The sequence below is a fragment of the Rhineura floridana genome, chromosome 6 (assembly GCF_030035675.1).
Source record: "Rhineura floridana isolate rRhiFlo1 chromosome 6, rRhiFlo1.hap2, whole genome shotgun sequence".
Classification (NCBI taxonomy): Eukaryota; Metazoa; Chordata; class Lepidosauria; order Squamata; family Rhineuridae; genus Rhineura; species Rhineura floridana.
The window spans coordinates 4,846,086-4,869,475 of NC_084485.1; the positions used below are offsets into that span (position 1 = coordinate 4,846,086).

Consider the following 23,390-nt stretch of genomic DNA (forward strand, 5'->3'; position numbering starts at 1 on the left):
AGAAGGAAAGGGCGGAAGGAGGAGGGGCAGATAAGCTTCCCTAAGCATATCAGTCTAATGACGGAAGGAAGTCAGTCAGAGCATCACTGGTAGAGGTAGTCAAGCCTGTCCATCTGGAGGACCCTAGCTCTATCTTCCCTCTGGAACATAAACAAAATAACAAACAGGAGTTGCTCTTGCCCCACTTCCAACATTTACTTCCTTGAAACCTGTAGTTGCCCTGCCTTTCAGCTACCTATTCCCATTCTCATATCATAGTTATTTCATGTACAATCCTGCAGGTATATTTCTGCTTCTGCGAGGACGAAATTGTGTTTGGAATAAGCATTATTACAAAAACACCAACATTTACGTCAGCCGCCAAATCTCTTCAGCTCTGGAGAAAACAGAGCTCCCCGGCAACTCCCGGCAAAATGGAAGTTACTGGAGCGATTTATGTTGGCTCTAGGGGACAGCTGCTGCAGATGTAATTGGCTACAGTCAAAGGGGGAACCAGTGCATTGGACCCAGATGACCTTGTGACTCCTTTGGTCTGCATAAAATGTAAGTTTTGTCTGCTGGCTGCTCGTTAAGACTTCAAGCCTGAGAATGACAAATTTGTGGCCTTCCAGATGTTGCTGGACTCCCATCATTCCTCACCAGTGGACATGCTGTGTGGGGCTGATGGGAGTTGCAGTGCAGCAATATCTGGAGATTCAGTTTCTCTATCCCTGCACTCACTTTTCTGTATCCTGAAACTTTCAAAATGCCCATTGAGCCACTACTGGAGGTGAGCTGGGCTCTCAAGAGCATTTACAAGACAACCCACCAACTAAAGTAGCACCCTTAATTCTTGCTGCCAGGGGAGATTGGCAATGCGAAGTGACCCACAGAAGTGATGTTAAGATCAGCTTATCCCACTGGAGAGGATGGGCGATTGCTCTGTTCCATCTGCAAACTGCAAGTAGTATACCTGACTCCGCCATCTCTATTGCTCCTGCCACTAGGCTCAAAACTATTCTGCCAGCTAAGGATAGCAGGGGATCTCTAGGAGCAGCCATTTTTTCTGGTGTACTCTGCCTTTTCCAACCCTGTAACATTCTCTGGACAAGAACAAAAGGAGGCGGCTTCTGGATTCTTAGCAGTACTATGGCATTAACTTTTATTCACACTCACTGCTATGCACATAAGTCAACATGGGAAGAATCTTCACATCTGACGTCCAGCCTTCAATGTGGATAATGGCAGCTGCCCTGCTGTGATCGGTTGGCAGAGCCAAAATCATATTCCTGTGCATGCACTGATTCTGTCAATGATAAGCACTGCTTGAACCTGTCCTGGTGAGTAGCACACCATCTCATTGCCAAAGCACTGACTTGGTGCATAGAGCCGACTTTGCAACATACCCAGGGTGACAGCTGTTCTGTGCCAGTGCTTGGTTTTGCCTGTTGGGAACAGGAATCTTCTCGTCAACCGTGCATCTGAAACTCCCTAAAGTGGGGGAAATCCCAGCATGCTGAGACAGGAGAGGCGGCAAGGGCCCCAGTTCAGCTCTGCAACACTCAAGGAGGAACCTGCATGCCTCTGGCTTTTGACCGTTTCTGGCTGAGCGTTAAACTTTCTGCTGTGTCTGAAAAGGCTTGAAAAGTTGTTTCAGCTGTTTCTTCCTGTCATTGTTGTAGCCTGAAATGAAAGTGGTAAGAGGGTGTACATGTGACTTGTCCCTACCATGGAGTAAGAAGATAATTGGCCTCTCTGAGCTGTGCTTCAGTCAGTTTGAAAGTGCACCTGGAGGAAATGCTTCAGGCCCTTTCGTACAACCTGACAGCCTGTGATGGGTGCTGAGCTTGACAGAAGCAGAGGTGGGAACGCCGAGTCTCTTCAATACAGCATCAAGCCAAGAATGGACCACGCTATTGTGATGTCTTTATTATGTGCCTTTCAGAAGGTATTTTTCAAGTGAAATGGGTGGTGAGCCTGAGAGAGCTGTGGTGGCTTAACAGCTATGCATAAGCAGAAGTATGATAATCATGAACGTCTTCAAAGATACTGAATGAATCACTAGCAGCCACTTAGAACAGCTAGGCTGATTCAGAAATAAATATCCTGAATAACCTGTCAAGATCTATTCCCATTAGGCCAGTCAGCACTCTCCAGTAGTGGGGAGTTCGTATACCTCATTTGGGTTTAACACACCTAGGGGGAGAAAATCCAGCAAAACCTGCAGCCTCCAGCATGTTACAGAACTCCACCCTGACAGACTCCTGCCCATGCCTCCTAAGAGCCACCCGCCTGAATACCTAGATGGGTGTTTGCGACAAAGCCGTTCATTGGTGTATCCAGATTCCCATCTTCTCTGCTGACGGGACCGTCGTTCCACATCAGGTCAAAACCACCAACACGTTTCTCCTTCCCCGTCAACCTGCAGGAACAAAAGTTTAACAATCAAGTACTTGATACCTCCACTAAGGTTTATTTGTGGCGAGCATGGTTTGTTCAGTGTGCCAATTTCTGCACCTGGACTAGAGTATGGAAAGTGTGTATCCTTACCCTGTAATGGTTTAAGGTGTGAAGCTGAAGCATTTGGTGTAAGCAAACATGAGGGCTCTAACGCTGAGCTCAGCCTGCCCTTTTGTGACTTGCCTGTGTGCCCTTGACTGCACATCTCCCGCTGGATGGACTTGCTTATTCCTCTCTAGTCCCTGACCCTGGATTCCATCTGAGGGTATGGCAAGATGGTGGCTTGGTTCTGATCTCCTATGGAGTCCCCCATGCTCCTCTGTATTGCAAACTTTGGTAAGAACAGTGATCACCCATGAGGTGTGACCTGTGTGGCTATAGTACTGCAACTGTCCTAGAGAGGTTCCTTCATGCTGTAGGTCCAGTTTTTGATTAGTTTCCTACCCCTTTCTGTTTAGTGACAAAGGCTGGATGGAGAATTCAGAAAACCGAAACCTAGAACATCTGGGTTCTAGGTCATCTGATCCATCTGGCTTACCGACCCAGCACTTGCTTGGCAACATTTGCCAGTATTGTCTTCCTAGAGTATTAACTCCTTTAGTGGGAGTGAGTAAGGAACACAAATAGATATAGCTTCAAGTGAAACCAAGGAAGAAGAAAAGTTCCTGCAGAAGGGGGTTGGGGAGGCAGAGGGGCAAACACTTTTCTGGGACCTGGAGGATTGGGTGGTCTTCCCCATGGGAAAAAAGGATCTACAGATGGGAGCAGAGCGATTCAAAACATCTCCCATGATTTTTCGCCTGGCTTTGATTTATTGTACAAGGTTAAGGTCTGGAGCACTCAAGACGGCAGGAAAGCTGTGGCTGCCGTAAGCAGAGCTCGCTTACACTCTTTCCACAGGTCATCTGCCTCTTTTCACAGGGCAAACACTGCTGACGCATCCCCATTTGAATTGACAATGCAAAAGGCAGATTAAAATGTTAATAGATCTAAACCAGGGGTTCCCAAACTGGTCCGTGGACCACTGATGGTTCACAAGCGGTCCACGGCATGTCTGTGGATTTGTGGTTAAAGGTGGGAGAGGGCACATCCATCACATTAAATATTTGTGTTGATTTTTAATTACACTTTTATTGCTTCTTTTATTATATTGTATTTTCTTGTATTACATTTTGAATTCTATGGAATGCAAATGGTAATACAATAAATAAAAGCAATCATACAGCTCTAGCACGTCACATTACAATTGCTGCAGCAGGCAGAGAAATCGTTAGGTGATCTGCCAATCAGCAATTTTCAAGTGGTCCGTGGGGGGAAACATTTGGGAACCACTGATCTAAACGAATGAAAAGGCACACGCTGCACACCCCAAGCGCTCTACTCACCTGCCCTCCATGTCCACTATATTCAGCGTGTCCTCAAGAAGGTGGGTCTTCAGTTCATAGTCCTCCTGGCTGCTGGCGGTGAGGGATGGGGAAGCATTCACTTCTAGCAGCCACCTGCCGGGGAGAGCAGGACAGGATATTGGGGCCTAGATTCATTTTAGACAGATAGATAGATGGGGCTGTGCTGTCTGTGTAATATGCCCGTAGCTAAAGAGATGGTGTTTGTCTTTGCAATAGTGGACCCATGCAGGATGAGATGGACTGCTGACGCGAGGCTGCCCCATGCAGGTTGACTCGTGGACACAGGTGTGAGCAGAGCACAATCTCACTTCATATAGGGCCAGCCTACTCTCTTCAAAGAGGTGTCCCCATGGGGAGAAGAAAGTAAAGGGGGGGGTCTGAGGACACTATAGGGCTGTGCCCCTAGTGCTAGCAATTGCTTGCAGGGAGCAGGTATGGGGCTTTCCCCAACAATCTGGCCAACTGCTTCATTCCTAGAACTGAATGGAATCACTGAGAGTTCAGGCTTGTCTAATGTCCACAGCCCTCTACTGGATTCTGTTTCTTGGTTGCATGATCACACACACACTAAATTAGGGCTCTCAAGTTTGAGGGGAAGAAGAGGGGGGGAGACGAACTGTCTCTTTACTTCTACAATTCCACACCATCTCTCTCTTCCCCCTCCCCTCCATCCTTGAGGTGAGTGCCTTAAGCAGAGGAGTACTGGAGCCCATGTAACTCAACGAGCAACAATTAAATCCAAGCCAGCCCCAATCTCAGCCTCTGCCAGCCTCGTGCCCTCCAGACATTTTGGGCTATAGCTCTCATCAGTTGTAGTCCAAAACATCTGGAGGGCACTAGGTTGGTGAAAGCTGCCCAATCTAAATAGCCTGGCCCTGGATTCTGTTCTAGTCCACGCTCACTGCCTTTTTACATGTATATTTATTTATTATTTTATTTATATCCCACCCTTCCTCCCAGTAGGAGCCCAGGGCGGCAAACAAAAGCACTAAAAACACGTTAAAACATCATAAAAACAGACTTTAAAATACATTAAAACATCTTTAAAAACATTTTTTTTTAAAAAAAAAAAGGTTTAAAAACATTGAAAAGCAATTCCAACACAGATGCAGACTGTATAGCCACAGATCTCTACCCAGATGCACTTTGGAAAGGCCAGTAAAATAACAAAGCAGCTGGGCTATTATTATTGTTGTTGTTTATTACCCACCCTTTACCCAGAGGTCCAATTTTAAAACACGTAATTAAAAAACAGAAACAACCTAAACAACATCACAGAAAATAGGGTGGGTCCTAAAAATACACATCTCAGGTACCAAAGGCCAGAGTAAAGAGGTGCGTCTTACACAGCTATGCACTGTACAGTCCCAGGGTCTGCTATTCATTCTCTCAACTGCCGAGGGAGGCATGCCCCGTGTGGCTCTGAGCGCAGCAGATGAGAATGTGGAGCTGCTAAGGCCTGGCTGCTCCAGCCTGTGGCTGCCTGGCGCCTGCTCATTGCCTCCTTTTAAATCAAGCTGTCCCCAGGGTTGTGGCAGAGACACTGGAGCAATACTGACAAGCCACTAAGGCGCTAATTGAGCCAGCAGACGCAGCAGAGGAGGGAGCAGAGCAAAGAGGGCAGAGCTCAAAAGGAGAATAGCAGGTTTCAAATGGAGTGCGCCGGATTTCCATGCCAAGGGAAAAAAATGTGGCTGCCGGGCAAGAATATGGCTGGAGACTAGAATGGCAAGAAAAGGCACATTTCTGTCCTGCTGATCCTTTCTCCTTTTTCTTTCTCTCACTTTGATAATGCAAGAGAATGGTCAGAAGCAAATAACATTTAGCTCTTCCCTTAGACTACATTTAACCCTACAAACAAAAATGTGTTTTAAACCAGGTTCAGTTTTCTCAAAGAACCCACAAGATTCCTAGTACTGTGAGAACACAGTTAAAGATTCCTATTCTCTAAGGATCGTTATCATCTGCTTGCCACCCTGGGCTCCCTTTGGGAGGAGCGGCAGGACAAAAATTTTAATCATCATCGTCTATATTTTCTTTGGGGTACAGCCACAACAGTTAAAATAGCCAAAGGCTGTAACCCTATAGCTGTTTATGCTCAATGGAATGTCCTTCTGAGTAGGCATGTATGGGATTGTGCTGTAAGTCTGAATCAGCCTTGGCCAACTTGGTGTCCTCTGGATATTTTGGACTCCAACTCCCATCAGCCCCTGCAGCTAGCACAGGCAATGGCCAGGCACGATGGAAGTTGTAGTTTAGAATCTCTATGGCACGATGGAAGTTGTAGTTTAGAATCTCTGAAGGCACCAGGTGGTCAGGCAGGGGTGCTGTAATCATCCTTCCATGACGTAAACCTTCTTTGGTTATATTGAGATCATCATGTGGCCCTGATTTAGCTCTGCATCAGCATAAGCGTACTTTTGGGGCTTTTTATCTCAGTGTTTGAAGTTACATTCTTTTCATTGCTCTCTTTGATTTTAACACATACCAGCTTTTTTGGATGATGATGGCAACTTTCAGGAGGCTGCCTGAGATACCAGAGCGCTCTGCATGCCTGAAAAAAATTGCTGTCCATCTAAGTCAAACCATGCTATCTCAAGGAGCTGGACATGGGAAAATAGGCTTTCATTGGGCTGGATCCAGACCTAGTTGAACTTGGATCCCATTAAAATCAATGGCATAATTAATCAAGTTAAACTACCTTAGTCTGGATTCAGAAGAAATGGACCTACTATTGGATGTGGCAGTTTTAAAAGGTGTTGGGGTGCATCCAAAGTGCAGGGAGGAGACATTGCTCAGTGGCACAGTACATGCTTTGCTTCTGAGGGCCTCAGGTTCAGCCCCTGGCATCTCCCAAGAAGGATCTCAGATAGCAGCTTGAGACCTTGGACAGCTGCTGCCAGCTGCCTACCCTGGCTGCCTGTGTGCTTTCGGGCCAAATTCAAGGTGCGAGTAATCCCTTGTAAAGCTGTGCATGACTTGGAACTGAAATACTGATCTCTGTTAATCTGTGCATTAAGCCTGTCTGTTAAGGTCTCCTGAGGAGACCCTTCTTGGTGTTCCACTCCCAGGTGAGATACATTATGTGGTGGCAAACGGATTTCCCTGTGGTGGTTCCCTGTCTTTGGAATGCCCTCCCTTCAGAGGTGCGGTTGTCACCATCACTCTATTCATGTTGGCACCAACTGAAAACACATTTATTTGCTCAGATTTTTGTTGGATATTAAATAGTTTTGGTTATTACTGTTATTAGAATGTTATTCCATTTTTAGGATGATTATGATGAAGGGTGGATTAAAAATACTCTAAATAAATGAATAAAACGGGTAATAAGGAGCTGGAGAGTCTACTGATCTTGATTAAGTGCAAGACAACTTTACCAACTTTAGCTCATGCTGGTCATTTGTCTGCTCCTGTCCATCAACACCACAGCATCAGGACTAATTGCATATTATGTGATATTGGAAACAGCCACAGAATTACATCCTGGGGTTAGACTAGGTATCTGTGAATCCTTCCCTCAAAAAACTCCTATTCCCACCACGGTGCAAACTTTTTCTTTCTTTCCACAAACTGCCTGTGGTCACCACTCCAGTTCCAGCCAACTCACCTCCCCCCCCCAGCAATTTTGGCATTCTGGAGGACAGGCTTCACAGCCACTGAGCTATGGCCCTCCTTAATAACCCCTTACTTTGAGAGTGCCTTCCGACCCTTCCTCCTCTAGGATGCACACTTTAACGTGGTGAGGGGGTTTGAGAATGTCGAAGAAGCTGAGAGCAATGCCGTCAGGAGTCTTGACCAAGAGGCTAGACTCCTAGCAGGGGCACCCAAGGCGGAATGGTCAAAGCTGAGACACCAGACTAAGATGCATCCAGACTCGGAGGAAGGCAATGGTAAACCACCTCTGAATACCTCTTACCATGTAAACCCTACGAACACAGTATCCAAAGAAGGTCACTGATTCATAGGGTTGCCATAAGTCGTAATCAACTTGAAGGCACATTAACAACAATCCGACCCTCTTTCCCCCTTACGGCTTAAGGTCTTGGTCGATCAAGATATCGTAACCATACAACTCAAAGCAGTGCTTGTCACTGATGATCACTTTCTGGACGCTCTGCAGGCTCTTGATGAAAATGTTGTCCATCTCGGCAAAGAGGATCTCCACAGCTTCGGCCCCGTGCTTGGCTGTCAGGTAGAGACGGAACTGCTGGATCATCCACTTGCAGCCCTGCCAATGAAACAGAGCTAGAGTGGCGTGTAGCACAGTGGGCAGAGTGTAGACTTTGCCTGGGGAGACCTGAGTTCAAATCCTCCCTCAGCCAAGCAGCTCCCTGGTCTGCTGCCTCTCAACTTAATGTACCTCACAAGATTGCTAACAGACTAAAACAGATTAATTCTCATGGGCATTGCTCTGAACTCCATCGATAAATCAGCCACAAATGGGATAGACGGGATGGACACATGCCAAAAAAAAGCACACACAACCCAAACAAAAACCAGGATTGGACTCTCCCCAAGACACACTCTTTACCAGCTCTAATCCTTGAGGGTCCTTGCCTGGCTGCAATGTGTCCTTGAACTGTGATAATGCCCCCTGCTTGCCAAGATGGAGGAGTGAGGGCGCAAAAACCTCCAACTTTTGCATGGCTGGAATGTACCTTACTGTACAAATATATGAGTTGCATCTGTTGTTCTTCTCACTTTGGCCTATGAGAAAATGTGACTGTTAAAGGCTGAAAAGGGTCCCCTACTCCCATGTTACACTGAAGAAAAGAGCGGAAGAATGACACACGAGGCATGAAGGATGGGGACAGGGCTGATGAGGTGCACAAGGTCACGGTGAGGACAGGGTGTTTCGGAAGATGTGTTCTTGGGGGAAAAGGAATGGAAAGGAAGAGACTTTGCAGCATGGTGGACAACATGGAGGTGAGAAAATGTGGAGAAAAAGGGGGCCAGTGAACTTGTATGGAGAGGAGAGACTGAGGATGATCCTTATGTTGTGGTAGAAGTGTGGATGCCCCAAACCAGGGGCTCCATCTGATACTTCCCTAGAAATGCATGTGAGGACCAGGGTCAAACAGGGACCACACCAATGCTGCTGCTCCTATACTGCAGGAACCTGCGCTCAGATGAGGTGCAAAGAGGAACATAAGGAGATGAGAGCCAGGAGGGAGGTGCAGAGCTTAAAAGTACTAGGAGCCTGAAGCTGATGCAGAGTTCCAGGGAGCCAGTGCAGAGAGAACAAGAGGGAAGATGTAATCAGTAGCCAAAGGAGAGACGGGTGCAAGACCAGAGGAGTTCTGAAGAGAAGAGAGATGGCAGGAGTTACAGAGAGACAGCTCAATGACTTCCTGATGTTGGTGGGCTTCAAACTCATGCTTGGGCATTTCTGGTTCTCCCAGCTGTAGATGAGAGCATGGGGGTGGTTTTGAAGTGCCCTTTCTGTGTTCAAGCCAAATATATCGTTACCTCTCCTGAAGTGAACAAAAAACCCCACCCCAACTCATTCTGAAATGATTTGGACTGTTTCAGTTTGAATTAGAGAAAGCTGGCTGTGGATGGTACAAATCAGCTAGCACCTGTGACGCTGCCAATCCAGTTTCTTCCCACCCCCAATCTCCTGAACGGTTTTGCAATAAAATAAAATGGAAGCTCAATATATGTATGCCACTTTAAATGCACGTGTCACTTAAAAAAACGTTTTTGAAAAGGTGGATGACCCACCTGATATTAAGGGGAGAGGCAAGACTTGAGGCTGAAACTAGGATTTGACTTCAACGTATAGAGCCCACTGGGGCTACAGTTAAAATGTTGCATCTATTTTGCCTCTTGAGCCACTGATCTTGTTGCTATTGCTGCAGCCACTTCTTGGGCAAGGATTTGAACTGTGGCTTCCCCTACTCAAACCACCTCAACCCTTGATACAGAAAGGGCTGGCGCTGGGCCATAATTGCCTACCTTCTCGGGATCATAGTCAGGGGCTGTCTTCTGCACAGCCACATTCGTCAGGTGAACATCTGGCAGGAGGTAAGGATGGTGCGAAAGGAAGGGATGCTCCCCATATCTGGTATATGACCTTGGTTCCTAAAACAGCCTCCTTTGGCTCTAGCTGCCAATTCATTTATCCTCCCACCCACCTACTTGGCCACAGATCTTCAATGACTGAAGAGAGAGAAAAAGATGGACAGTGCTTTGCTTTATTATAGGGAAATATAAATCTCAGAGAAACATGTAACTTGGTGTAAATATAAGAGATTTAAAGCTCAAACTGTATTTCTGGAGGCCCATCTCAAAGACCGCCCACTTTCATTTGAAGGCTAGAGGGCTGGTCCAGGCATCAATTCATGCATCCTGTTATTTTAGGTGTACACCAAAGATACTTTTAGGTGTACACTTGACAATATAAAGGGTAAACGGCAAATGGGGACAAATTTGTATTTGCAAATATACACATATGACACATAACACTAATTAGGAAGCCAGTAATGGCAGTGGCACCTAGTGGAGTGTCCTTTCAATGGCAAACCTGGGCTTGCCTCGCATAATGTATGAAAAGACCCGAAGGGCCAAACTACTCTTGATGTTGCAGGTCTCTTTTTAAAACTCTAAAGCAGGGGGCAGAGGAGACTGGGACCACAGCAAACAGTGATACATTCAGGATCATGTACAGATTGGTCCTCAGTGGCCTAAAATGGACTGCAAAGGTTGTTTTGGTGCTTAAAACTGCTGCCTCCATCTCCTTAATATGCCAGTTACTTCAGACAGTGCTGTTCCCCTTGGTGGCCGACCAGCTCAGCATTAGTGGGTCCTGCAGCCTTCCTGCGCTAAGCACATGGGCACCCTGTTACAAATGTCCCCACCTTTCCCACCATTCCTGCAGCTGATACTAAACGTTTCATCCTGAAGCAGCCCACGTAAAGTGCAGACAGGTCAGGATACAGTGGTCATCGATGGTATTCAGAGTGAAGCGTGTGTTGGAGAAACGAGCAAAGCCATCCCGGTATAGCCAGGCTTTGAGTGGGATATACTGGGGAGGAAGAGAACATGGTGGTAAAAGGCAAGTCCTTCCAAGATAGCTATCACATCAAGGGGGCGGGGGGGTGGCATGGCAGGGGTACAGGCCTGTTCACTCACCGACATTACTAGAACATACACTCTCAAGTCAAACTTCCGACCTGTGGACCAAAGAGAAATCACTTTATAAAATACTGTTCCACCTGTGCTATTTATTCCTCATGCCCCTGGGATACAGAATGGTGAGGCTGTGTGGATCCAGAATTGGCCTCCACAGTCACTTACGGACTGTTAAAGACCTTATCTTGGAAGACAATCTTACTCGGCCACGAGTGATCGCCAATGAATGAATGAAAATGAATTTATTCCTCACGCTCCTGGGATACAGAACGGCATTACGTTTAGGGCCTCTCCAGATGTCCTTTTCATTGTGCGTTCAGTGATTTTTGCTCATGATGCTATCCGGGTGGTTATATGTGATTTAATTCAATACTCTGTGAACCTGCTAAAGTCTCAGAGCAGACATACTGCTTGATTTCCAACAGTGCTTGTCCCACAGCTCCCTGATGAAATCCTGTAACTTTTTATGCCACAAATGTTCTGGGGTTGAGGTGCATCCCACTTTTGTTATGTTCCTCCAGGCAGCAGTAATGCGGTAACTCTGGGGAACCACAGCAGAACGAATAAAGTAGAATGAAGCATGGATGGTCCAGTCTAAATCTACCAGAAACACAATTGTTGTGTCAATGACATGTTGCAGAATATACCCCACGCAAAACAAAAAGGGACTGGAGGAGCCCTTGGACTGTAAGCACCTTGGGGCAACAACCTGTCTTCTTTGTTTCCGTAAAGACCATCATGTATACTGACAGCATGATGACAAATTATGAAAGAATTGACCCATGGAAATCCAAAGCCCTGCTGGGATATAACAGTCTCATCGATGAAGCAGCTGAAAGGTTAAAGGAGGAACTGAAGGCTTTATCATTACAGCTCAAGGCTGTGTAATTGCTTCTGTGGAACTCTTCATGCTTAACTTAGTAGAAACTGCCAAATGGACAGAAGTTTATTTCAGTGCAGATATACTGATGGCCATCAGGAGAGAGTGCCCAGTGACAGTCCCCTGATCACCTTGGGAAAGCATATAAATGGTTAGGGTCTTCTGAGGAAGGGTCGAGACCAGCCTTCTGCACTTCCAATAGCTGTCATCGTTAAACAACAAAAACCACAGATACAGATACTTGTAGAACAGCTTACCAAGCAAGTTGCAAACATCATTCGCCTCGAACTGGGTATGCAGTATCATTTGCACAGGTGGAATTAGTGGAAGTTGGAACTTCTCTCTGATTCCCAAAGAGAAGTGATCTGCTAATCTACCTACAGAGGGCAAGAATGGGCACAAGCCATTCACTACGCTCCCCCTCTCCCCTATTAGGCTAGTCATTTCAAGTCTGATATAGGAAATATTCTCACAATTGGAGAGCTGATCGCATCAAGGCTGGGCGGGGGGAGAAAGGCTGTGCATATACGTGTCCCACCTTATTAATGAGGGCATGGTTAGCAGGGAAAGCCAAATTTTGGAGAGAGGTGCATTTTGTGTGTCTGTGTTTGTGTATGTACACGTTATGGACTGATATGGAGAAAGCAAGCAGGCAACTCACCACCTATTAAATATGGATTCTCGATATAGCGCTGCGCTACATAATTCTCTACTGGAATTTCATCTTTCTGGTCATCAAGGCGAACACCATCCTGTGAAAAAGATCACATGACTTGCTTAGATCAGGAAGAACAGAGCCAGCATTTAAGATCCTCCTGAACTTTGCCCTTGCTCATCCTCAGGGTCAGGTTTCCGAGGTCAGATTTAGTGTTGAATGTGGCTTCGTTTCCAGCTCCTGCCACCTGCTTGCAGCATGCTAGTGTACAAAGCAGAGAGATACAGGGTGGTATTCCATGTCAAACTCAAAAGTAGACCCATTAAAGTTAACAGACATGACTAACTTGTTCACTGATTTCAATGGGTCTACTCTCCATAGGACTTCATCGAATACAACTCATCAGTCACAGGAGGGACCAAAAGGGCATTTAGTCCAGATTGCAGACTGCCTATTGATCCAGGTATTCAGGCCACAATGTGCCATAAGAAAGCCAGAAAGGACACCACCACCACCACCACCACCACCACTGAAGTGCTGCAGCGCAATGAGGCCAGAGGATGTCTTCAAGCAAATGTGCCACAGGGCATAGCACAGCTTTTCCCAACCCCTTTTCACCTGGGGGAGGATCAGAGGGTGGCTGCATGGGCTTTTTCAGTGGTGGCTCCCCACCTGTGGAATGCTCTCCCCAGGGAAACATGCCCGGCCCCAGACTAAGGCATTTTTATTTACCCATGCGGTAGTTGGATAGCAAAGCTGGCCTCTGTTGTGGTGCTCATCTTTTTGTGGGGTGGGATAGGACTTGCCCTTCTTATTGTGTTGTTGGATGAGCATTTTTAAGAATTTTGTATTGTATGCTCTTTTAAATTTGGCTTTTAATTGATTTTAGCTGTTATTTTTTGCTTTGTTGTTATGTCTCTGAGACATTTCTATTTTGTATAAAGCAACCAACAGATGCAATAAATAATAGCAATAGTAATAACAATAAAGGTAAATTAAAATAAAAAAATTAAAATAAAAAAATAACCTGGTGCCCTCCCTATGTTTTGAACCAGAACTCCAGCCAGCAAGGCCAATGATCAGAGGTCTTGGGGATTGCCACCCAAAATATCTGGAGGGCACCTGGTTGGGTAAATCTAGCATAGCAGAAGTCAAACATCCCCCCCAGACTGAACTCAAAACTGAAGGTTTCTGGACCTGGAGGAAAATTCCCTTCAAACACCTAATATGGAGATCAGCCATCCCCTGAATAACCTGGACTTGCCAGTCCAGCATCCCAGGGCACCCCTAGACACCTTCCTCAGCAACCATGGAACCCCCTAACCCTCCCTAATTTTTAAAAAAATGTTTTTTAGCAGCCAGGCAGCCAGGTTGTGCAACTAGGCTAAGCACTGACCTCCAGCTGCCATCTTTGTTTCCCCAGAATGCCTCTGGGCCCAAATGTGTGCCTAGAGGCATTCTCAGGGAATAAAGATGGCAGCTGTACTGGCTTTGGAGCAGGCCCTGGCCACCTGGTACAGATGAACAAAATGGTTTCTTCCCCTGCTACTTGGTGAAGTGGGACAACCCAATGAGGGGAGAAAGGGGGTGTCTCTATGTGTGTTTTCTATGTGGGGTGAATGTTTTTTATGTGCCAGCAGGTGGGAGGGTGTCAAAGGAGCACTTTGTACTCAGTTTCTTGGGTGAGTTACTTGTCTTTCAGTCTCACCAGTTGCCTTCTGTGAAAAGTGTGTTTTGCAGCTAGCCACACTCAGCATGACACACGCTTCATGGCCTGTCCACACACAGAACCCATTTTGTAACACCCCCACAACATTTTCTCAAAATTCTAAATGTGCCCATTGGCCCTTGAAGTTTAACTGACCACATGTGGGGCTCAAAAGGAAAAAGACTGTGCAGTTGCTCATTATGACTATTAGAAGATTCTGGTTATAAGATCCTGGGTGTGCTATCCAGAGTGAGTAGCATTGCCGCTCACCACACTCTCCAGACTAGAGCTGGGAGCCAAGACATGTCCTAAAATCTCATGACACTCAAAGAAACCCAAAACCTCCAGGCTCAGCACCTCTCCCAGCGTGGGATGACCCACATATATTAGCCACACATACACAGCAGAGCAGGAGGATATATGGGGCCCCAACATCCAGCAGCTGATGCAAAGGCCCTGCTCACCGAGCAAAACTTTAAGATGGGCTGTTCCCAACTAATCCCTTCCTGAGAGGTGAGAAGAAGGAGGCATCTCACCTTCCTCCAGTCAATTACATCCTTGAGTTTCCGGAAGAGAAAAATGCCTCTCCCTTGAGACCGGGCAACCTGCAAGAGGGGAGGAAAACGTTACTAGCCCTTCATCCGACTGCTGCTTTCCTCTCTTGGCCTGCAAAAATCAAGCCATAGAGTGAGTGTGTTCAGCGCTATCTGCGTTTTGCCCTTCATAAATAAATAAACTAACAAAATAAAATAAATACGTTCTACCCTAAAGCAACTCACGTTATGCACTAAGAGAAACTGGATTCTGCAACCTCCACCAGTTAGGCGGATATCAACAGTTTCTGCATCTTTTTACTCTGCAGCATTGCTTACTTGCAAGACTCATTCTGCTTCTGATTCATTCTGCCACCGTCTCTGTCTTCTGAAACTCGCCCAGATGATGCCCACATACTTTATCCATATTTTCATGGGCATAATGCAGGGGTTGCCAATGTGGCACACATGGGTGCAGCAGCACCCTCAAGGTCTTCCCCAGCCCCTCCTTCCGCTCGCCTCCTTCCGTTCGCCTTAGTCACAAGGTGGTGAAGGGGGTTACATTTTTCTCCCTTGAAAATACATAGAGCTGAAGGAAGTGTGCATCGAGGGGAGGGGCAGAGAATGATATTAGGTGGCACTATTTGCCCATCTAGCCTGGTATAGTCCACTGTGACTGGCAGCTTCTCTGCAAGGTATCAAGCAGAAAAAGGCCTTTCCCAATACTTACTACCTGACTGATTTTTGAACTGGAAAGGCCTGTGATTGAACCCAGGACCTTATGCATGCAAAGCATGCACTGTGCTACTGAGCAATGGCCCTTCCCTTATTCAAAAATAATAAGCAAAATTGTGATTAATGCCAAGGATTTCAACCTCATGCCTACAGCAAGTCATTTTCTGTAGATGCCCATGCATGGAACCTAGACTTTGGGCAGAGCATATGTCCAGTCCTTATGACAGCAGAACTGTATGTGTAACAATGCAGATAGCATGCTACAACGTGGAGAGGAGAGTTACCTGTCCTTCACGACCTCTAGTCCTGTCCTCCCACTCATACTTCTTACTAGCCCTTGTTCAGCTTTACTGGCCCACTAGTTTAGGAGTAAGATTCTCACATAGGGTACAAGAAGTCTCCACTTCAAATCCTGGCCACAAAGCGGGATAGGGAAGCTATATAGGGAAGTACTTTCAGATTTTTTAGAACTGTTGCAATATAAAGAATACAGCAGGGGTTCCTAAACTGTGTTCTGCGGACCATTTAGATGATTCACAGTGTATCTATGGATTTGTGTTGAAGAGCCATCACACTAAATATTCACAGTGATTTTTTATTATATTTGTATAGCTTCTTTTCTTTCTTGCTATATTTTATTGTATTTCAATCTGAATTCTATGGAAATCATACAGCATCTAGCACAGCACATCAAAATTGCTACAACAGACAGAAAAATCATTAAGTGTCAAGACCCTCTACCATTTTCAAGCAGTCCATGGAGAAAAAGTTTGGGAACCACTGGAATAAAACTGAGGAGTTCACAATCCATAGTCCCTTGTGACGCTTGCTGAGTGACCCTGGATCAATCATTAGCCCTCAGCATAACCTCCTCTGCAGGATTGTTCTGAGGATAAAAAGGTATAACCACATGCACCTTGCCTTGAGTTCCTCGGTGGGATACAAATGTGATAAACAATACTGCTCCTTGCTAATGCATGAAAAATTGTAAATATTGGCTTTGGAACAAAATGTTGTATCAACGCTAGATAGTCATTTTATGCAAAATAAACATGCATATCTATACACACCACTGAATTGCACAATTTGAACAGAGGGGTTTTTAGTGCAGAATATCTGGATCCATTTCTTGCTACAGGGAGGGAATAACTTAACATGCACTTGCTAAGACCCCATGAAGACCTTGTGAAAAGCCTTATGCTCTTTGGGAAGAAAGCTACAAAAAGGAGCCGGATTTGTCTTTTAAAAAGCCATCCACAAATTTTCCAGATGCAGCTCAAGGGAATGCCAGGGCTAATTGCCTTCTCCCTGCTGTCTTTCTAAAGCTGACAATGCTATTTTTTAGCAATATAAAAGGGAATGCTTGATGGTGTGCCATGGTATACGTTTTATGGCACAAATTTGGGATGGTGGCATTACTCATGAGTGGTGGTGCCACAGGTGAGTTATGCTGGCCATTCCAAAAGAGAGCTTTACAGCTCTGCATGTGGCTATACAGCCTGTCTCTCCCGTAATTTGGGCCAAAAAAAATTTCCTTTGCTCTTGCAAGTATTTGGAACAGTTTTTACTGGGATTGCTTCCCCCCCCCCCAAGATATTTTGTTTGTAAATCAAGAGCTGCCAATAACCCTTGGAGTATGCACAGTTGCTCTTGGGCCATCGTAAGAACCCAAGAGCAGCCCTGAAGGTGGATCAGACCAATGGGGGGCCATCCAGTTAAGCACCCTGTTCCAAACAGTGGCCAGCCAGATGCCCCAATGGGAGGCCCCCAGGCAGGGCATGAGAGGACATTGGAGGTCCGTACATGGACACTGTATCAGGCTACCATGGCAAATAGCCTCTCCTCCTCCTCCATTAGTTAATCTAGTACCCTTTTAAAGCCATCAAAGCTAGTGCCATCACCACACCGGTTGGCCAGCTCTTGGGATGCCGTAGCCGTGGGTTTCCTGCATCAGGAGTGTTGCAGAGCAGTGAAATTAGAGAACATCTGAGTGAGCTTTGTGTGTCTGAATCCTTGCTAAAGATTACAGCTTCCCTGGAATTAGTCAGACTGAGACAAAGAGAAAATGTCTGCTCTCCCTCTCAAGAGAACGAAGAAGCCACCACAAGAAGCCAGAAGATGTGGTCAACATCCTGAGAATATCAGTCTAACAGGAAGGGAGAGTCAGCAGGAGATCAAAGGACAGGTATAGCCTAGCAATCAGGAGGTCTCCTCTCTATCTACCCACTTTAACCCCATGCAGCCCCAACCCACCAGTTTGAGTTCAACCACATATTCCAACAAGGAGAGCATTGGACCAGATTACCTTTGAGGTCCCTTCCAACTCTATGATTCTATGGGTGCCACTTACTTATTTTAGAAATGTATACACTGCTTTTCACTATTTGCCTCAAAGCAGCTTATAAAAAAAGAGTAAACCATACAATATACAGAATTTAAAGCACAAAACATATAGAAGAAGTGCATCCTTCTGTCTGCCTGGAATCTCCCACAATTCAGCTTCACTGGGTGACCCCGGGTTCTAGAATGAGGAGAAAGGGAGAAAAATCTCAATTTCTCTCTCTCCCCACTTTCTCCACACCAGGCCGAATTTGATACACCTCTTCCACTTCCCAACTGCCACCTGTTTTGTTCCCTAAACTGAAAACCCCCAAGGACATCCATTCCTTAGGGGAAAGAGATAGAAGACTGATAAATGGAGGTTCAAAAAGAAGAGGCAAGGGGTCTGAGGAACTGAGAAATGAGAGTCGTGGAACATAATATTGTGTATTATATGGCATTTCTAGGTGTTCAGAAGACTTCATTGTGTCTGTAATCTTTACAACCACCAGCCAAGGCCAGCCGGTGCTGTATTATTCCCTAACTTCAGATGGAGAAGCTGGAGGCTGAGAGTATGCACCATGCCTAAAGCTGCCTCACTGAGTTTAGGCGAGATCTGAATCTGGGACTCTCACGTTCACAATTCTGGGTGCAACAAGATGAGACTGGATCTCCCCTATATTCATGACTGGATCTTTTAGGGAGGGGTTAATGGTAAATGCAGTTATGGGGCTGGGGGTGATTCAGATCAGCGCTGTGGTGTTGGGGGATGAGGTTAACCCTCCCCTCCGCTCCTGTGTCATATCCCCAGGTGAAATAATCACCTGAGGCTATTAGCAACAAGCTTTAGAGGGGATGATTTTGTTGGAAGTGGGGCAAGAGCAACTCCTGCTTTGTTATTTTGTTTATGTTCCAGAAAGGAGATAGGGTCCTCCAGATGGATAGGGTTGATTACCTTCAACCTGTGATGCTCTGACTTCCTTCCTTTCGTTGTTAAGACTGGTACGTCTTAAGGGAAGCTTATCTGCCCCTCCTCCTTCCGCCCTTTCCCTCCTTCTTCTTTTTTGACTGTCAGAGAGAGAGGAGACATCTTTGTTTTTGCTCTCTCTCTCTCCTAGCTATGAGGGCAATTCCCAAGCCTGGGTGTTGCGCCTCCAACTTAGTTAGTTAGTTAGATTAGGTATGCCTTTCTATCTACTATGTATTTCTATAAATAAAGTAGCTTTTCTTGTTTTACTAAGTCTTCAGTGATCCTAACGCAGGGTAAATGCACACACACTGGCACACACGCATTTCAGACCGCTGTTACTCTCTGCTTAACAAATATACAAATTTGCACCACAACAGATTTCAACTGGGAAAGAATTCAACCTCATTCTCTCAGGGCGACATCCCACTGTGCAGTTGGATTTCCTACAGGAGATCCAATAACGGATCTCCTGGCTTTCTGGCTAGTTTGGCTCTCCACAGCACATTATTTCCCTCAAAGAAACCCGGGAACTGTAGTCTTTTAAGGTGCTGAAACATTGTAGCTCTCTGAGGGGTTAAGTACAGTTCCCAAGATTCTTTGGGTGAAATAATGTGCTTTGAATGCATGTACACAGCCAGAAAACACATGCGAGACCAAGCCAGGATGGAAGAGCTGCTGGGCTTGGCATTTGCCTGCCCTCTCCCGCTGCTGTCAGCAGCAACCTTCCTTTATTGCCACGGACACCCCAACCATTCACTGGCCATTTTCTTACTATATAAATCAGCCACAGGCAAAAAGGCAGTGAAATCACATTGGGCTGCATGTGGCTCTCTGGCGTCTGGCATTTTTGTGGCCAACCATGCATGTGGGCAGCCTGCCACCAAGCTGATTCCCCATCTGTGCCCCGAGCATTGTACAAAACCATCAAAAGGCCCCAGCAGCCCTCTGAATTTCTGTGGCCTTACCTTGGCAGCCCTCCTTGAAACCAGCTCTGAAATCCCAGAGCCTCGCATAAAGTGAGATATTGGGCTGTTAAAACCTCCCTGGTTCAGGCTCATATAATACCTTCCTAGTTTTAAGGCTGATGTATTTTTCCCCCAGCAGAACGTTTTGTAAGGCAAAGAAATAAATATTTTTGTTGCAGACTCTTTTCACGAGATCCCCCCCATTTAAGCCGCCGGTGTTTGAAGCAGCACAGAACTCAGCCCTGTAAGGAGCCATCAGGGCCAAGGTGGCTGGCCTTCAGGGTCCTGGGAGAGGATTGACAGACGCTACCCCACCAGGAGGGGGCCATGGACCTTGTACTAGGCTGACCCTGCAGATTACTGTGCTTCTTTCTACTGCAATGTTAATTAGTGCAGCCTAAAGAACATTTATATCTGGTCTCTCACTTATGCCAGAGATCCCAGCTAACTAGCGATAAACAGATCTCTGGGTTGGCAACTAGAATGGCTAGTGAACTAATTAAAGGCAAAAGTATACAGAGGTAGGGACCATGTTCTTCCCCCTACCCACTGGTTTTGGGGTGGGTAAGTAGAGAGGAAAGGGACATAGCAGAAAACACATGAGCTACGCAGCCCCAGCATTTTCTGACCAGCAGGGAGAAGGCAACCTGGGAGAGAAAGGATCATTTTATCTCCTGGGAAGGCAGAGGAGAGATGTGGGCCAGCTGGACTAGCCATCATTCCTTGGCTACCGCTTCTTATCACCACAATAAGGATGAGCTGCCAAGGAACAAAATATACATTTAAAATCACTTTGGGCAGAGTTATTAGCACTGTTAAGAAATTAAAACCAGTGATTAGAGTGACTTTAGAAGTAATAATAATAATAATAATTTAATTTGTGGGTCGCCTATCTGGCCAATGGCCACTCTAGGCGAGGTACAATTTAACAACAATACATTACATCATAATAAAATACATCATAAAATACAATATAACAATAAAACAATAAAACAGTTCCAGTACAGAGTAGTAGGCTATTGGTCGTAAAAATTTAACCCTCCCCGTAAGTCCCAAAGGCCTGTCTGAAGAGCCAGGTCTTCAAAGCTTGGCGGAATACATTCAGGGAAGGGGCATGCCGAAGGTCATACGGGAGGGAGTTCCAGAAAGTAAAGTAAAGGATGGATTCCCTGGACAGAGGATTATTTGCCTTACAAACCAGCCCTGCTCTAAACTCTCTCTGGGGCTGCAGGCACATTTGCAGTTATACTGGCTTCATGGCTTCTTTGTCGGAGAGTGGCGATACTGGGAATGGAGATTTCTGAGTGAGCCTATATGCGCGTTTGAATCCTTGCTAAAGATTCTACCTTCCCTGCAAATTAGTCAGACAGAGACTTTAAGCTTTAAAATAAGAAATAACTACTTTATTCTGGAAGTACATACAGGCATACCCCGCTTAACGTCGCCTCGCTATAACGTACATGCTCCATACGCCTGTATTTCTCCAGAAACGCAGCGCAGCAGCAGAGGCTTTAGAGCGCGGGGGTGGAAACAGACGCGATTGCGCACCACAAATCAGCTGGGAGGCGCAATCGCGATCAGCTGAGAGGCGCGGCAGCGCAGCAGCAGAGGCTTTAGCGCGGGGCTTTGAGGCTCCGCATGAAGGAGAGGGGAAAAAAGTTTTAAAAGGTAGCGCTTCACTTTAAGGACATTTTCGGTTTATGTACTCGCTCTGGTCCCATTGAGTACGTTAATGCAAGGTATTGCTGTACTTGATAGGAAAGAGTCCTATATCTAGCTAACTAGCTAAGTTGGAGCTGCAAACACTGAGCCCAGTGCTTGCCCTCATGCTTGGAGGAGAGGACGAGACAAAGAGAATATGTCTGCTCTCCCTCACGAGAGAAAGAAGAAGTAAGAAGGAGGGAAGGAACTGGGATCAACATCCTCTGCATATCAGTCTAGCAGGAAGGGAAGAGACAGCAGGAGATCAAAGGACAGGTATAGCCTAGCAACCAAGAGGTCTCCTCTCTAGCTACCCTTTTTAACCCCATGCAGCCTCAACCCACAAGTTGGAGTTGAACCACATATTCCAACATTCTTCACCTCATGGCTTTTCCACCTCTGTTTTTTGAATCTGAGGACAGATGGTCATCATGCTCTGCCTCTTTTTGCTCCAAAATCTGGGATTTTTGAGATCAGAGGCATTTTCCCTTCAAGCCAGCTTCATACCGACCTGAAAACTGTTTGATCTATCAACCCGTTGTGACTCCGAGGTGTGTCCAATGGAAACCCTTTGCAGTGGGCGGTCCTAAAAGCAGTGGGGCTGGGTGTATTCTATGAAACAATAAAGATGTACTGCTGAGTGCAGATTCGTTTCAAACCTCACCCAGACAAAACAGTCTTGCTGCTTTTTAAGTAACTAGTGTACACCAAGCCTGAGATTCTCCTTTTTCCTTTCTGCTTTACAAAGACCTCTTTGCAACTTAGAAGCCAAACCCCTGGCACAGTGGTCTAGTAAAAGAGGCATGCAGCCAAAAAAATGGCTGGTTATTTCAGATCAATGTGTCTCCAACTTCAGCTGGATTCACCTCTGAAGCTTGTGGCTATGCCCCCTCCTCTCTGTCCAGAGGGCCAAACTAGACTTGATACTAAACATACTTCCTATTCCCTGTTGAGCCACCACAATGCAGAATTTGGCTGCATGGGTCACACCTTGGGATCAGTGAAATATTTCTTTTTAACAAATTACCAAAAGAAATCATGTCAGATTTTTAAAAGTTTCATTGTAGGCACAGTGGGTCAATTTTCATCAGGACCCATCCCTCCCCAGCTGGGATCCTGACAAAAATCTCGAGAAGAAAGAGGAGGGAGCCAGGTGCAAGTCTTCTAGCCTCCTGAGAAGACCCCTCCCCTCGGAACTGTTATTCAGGCCAGGCAGAGAGGCTTCTTGGAGGGCAGCAAGACTGGCTCTTGGAATGTTATTGTCTGTTGACTTTCTTCTTTTGCCCTGTGCTTATGTGTTTCAGTCTAGATTATTTCTTTTGTAATACTGAATTTATTCTATGTTTGCTAAATGGTTGATTTTTGTAGTACTTGAATTTATGGATATGTTTTGTGAACTGACTTCTCCACCCAACCCAAAGGCTTTGTATTTTGATATTTTGAATATTTGTTGTAAGCAGCTTTCGGCACAGCGCACTGTGGAACAGCGGCATATAAACCAACTAAATCAATCAATCAATCCATCGATCAACAACCCCCCGCACAACTATTACCCTTAAGGAGAGGAAAAACTCCCACCAGCCCCAAGTTTCCTACCCCCCTTTCCCCTCTCCCTTCTTCTCCCCCCTCCTTGTTCTCAACCACTCCTTGTTCCAACCCTCCTTTTCTAGACCACCTCCTTTCTCATGGTGTCTGCTGCTGCAGCTCCTGCTGCCTCTTCTAGTTTTTTCCTAGACTCCAGTGCTGCCAACATCACAAAATCTCTCTCTGCATGTCTACATGCTGAGAGGCTCTCCTCTTTTGTTTCCCATTCTCCAACAACAAAGCAAACAATGAGAAGTTCTGGTTTAATAGACTGTGCACATAAAATACGAGTTTTCAGCTTGCAGAATTTACATCTCTCTCTCATTAAGTCCAACTCAGTTCCAACCACACTGAAAAA

General features: G+C 45.9%; 1 protein-coding gene across 6 annotated transcripts in view; it reads right to left on the bottom strand.

Annotated features, from left to right (window-relative positions):
* Nucleotides 1-1,114: 1,114 nt before the first annotated feature.
* The window catches only part of TTLL9 (tubulin tyrosine ligase like 9), a 47,485-nt gene continuing 25,209 nt past the window's right edge, over nucleotides 1,115-23,390 (bottom strand). For 3 of the 6 annotated variants that reach the window (XM_061630813.1, XM_061630817.1, XM_061630812.1), the window contains 9 exons: nucleotides 14,690-14,830; nucleotides 12,524-12,614; nucleotides 10,983-11,023; nucleotides 10,788-10,875; nucleotides 9,807-9,865; nucleotides 7,880-8,076; nucleotides 3,825-3,938; nucleotides 2,280-2,401; nucleotides 1,115-1,662 (listed from right to left, as the gene is read on the bottom strand). In XM_061630813.1, the coding sequence (XP_061486797.1) occupies nucleotides 1,592-1,662; nucleotides 2,280-2,401; nucleotides 3,825-3,938; nucleotides 7,880-8,076; nucleotides 9,807-9,865; nucleotides 10,788-10,875; nucleotides 10,983-11,023; nucleotides 12,524-12,614; nucleotides 14,690-14,830 (924 nt within the window). In that variant the 3' untranslated portion in view covers nucleotides 1,115-1,591. The remainder of the gene's footprint in view (nucleotides 1,663-2,279; nucleotides 2,402-3,824; nucleotides 3,939-7,879; nucleotides 8,077-9,806; nucleotides 9,866-10,787; nucleotides 10,876-10,982; nucleotides 11,024-12,523; nucleotides 12,615-14,689; nucleotides 14,831-23,390) is intronic. The other 3 variants (XM_061630814.1, XM_061630816.1, XM_061630818.1) reach the window with 3 other exon arrangements.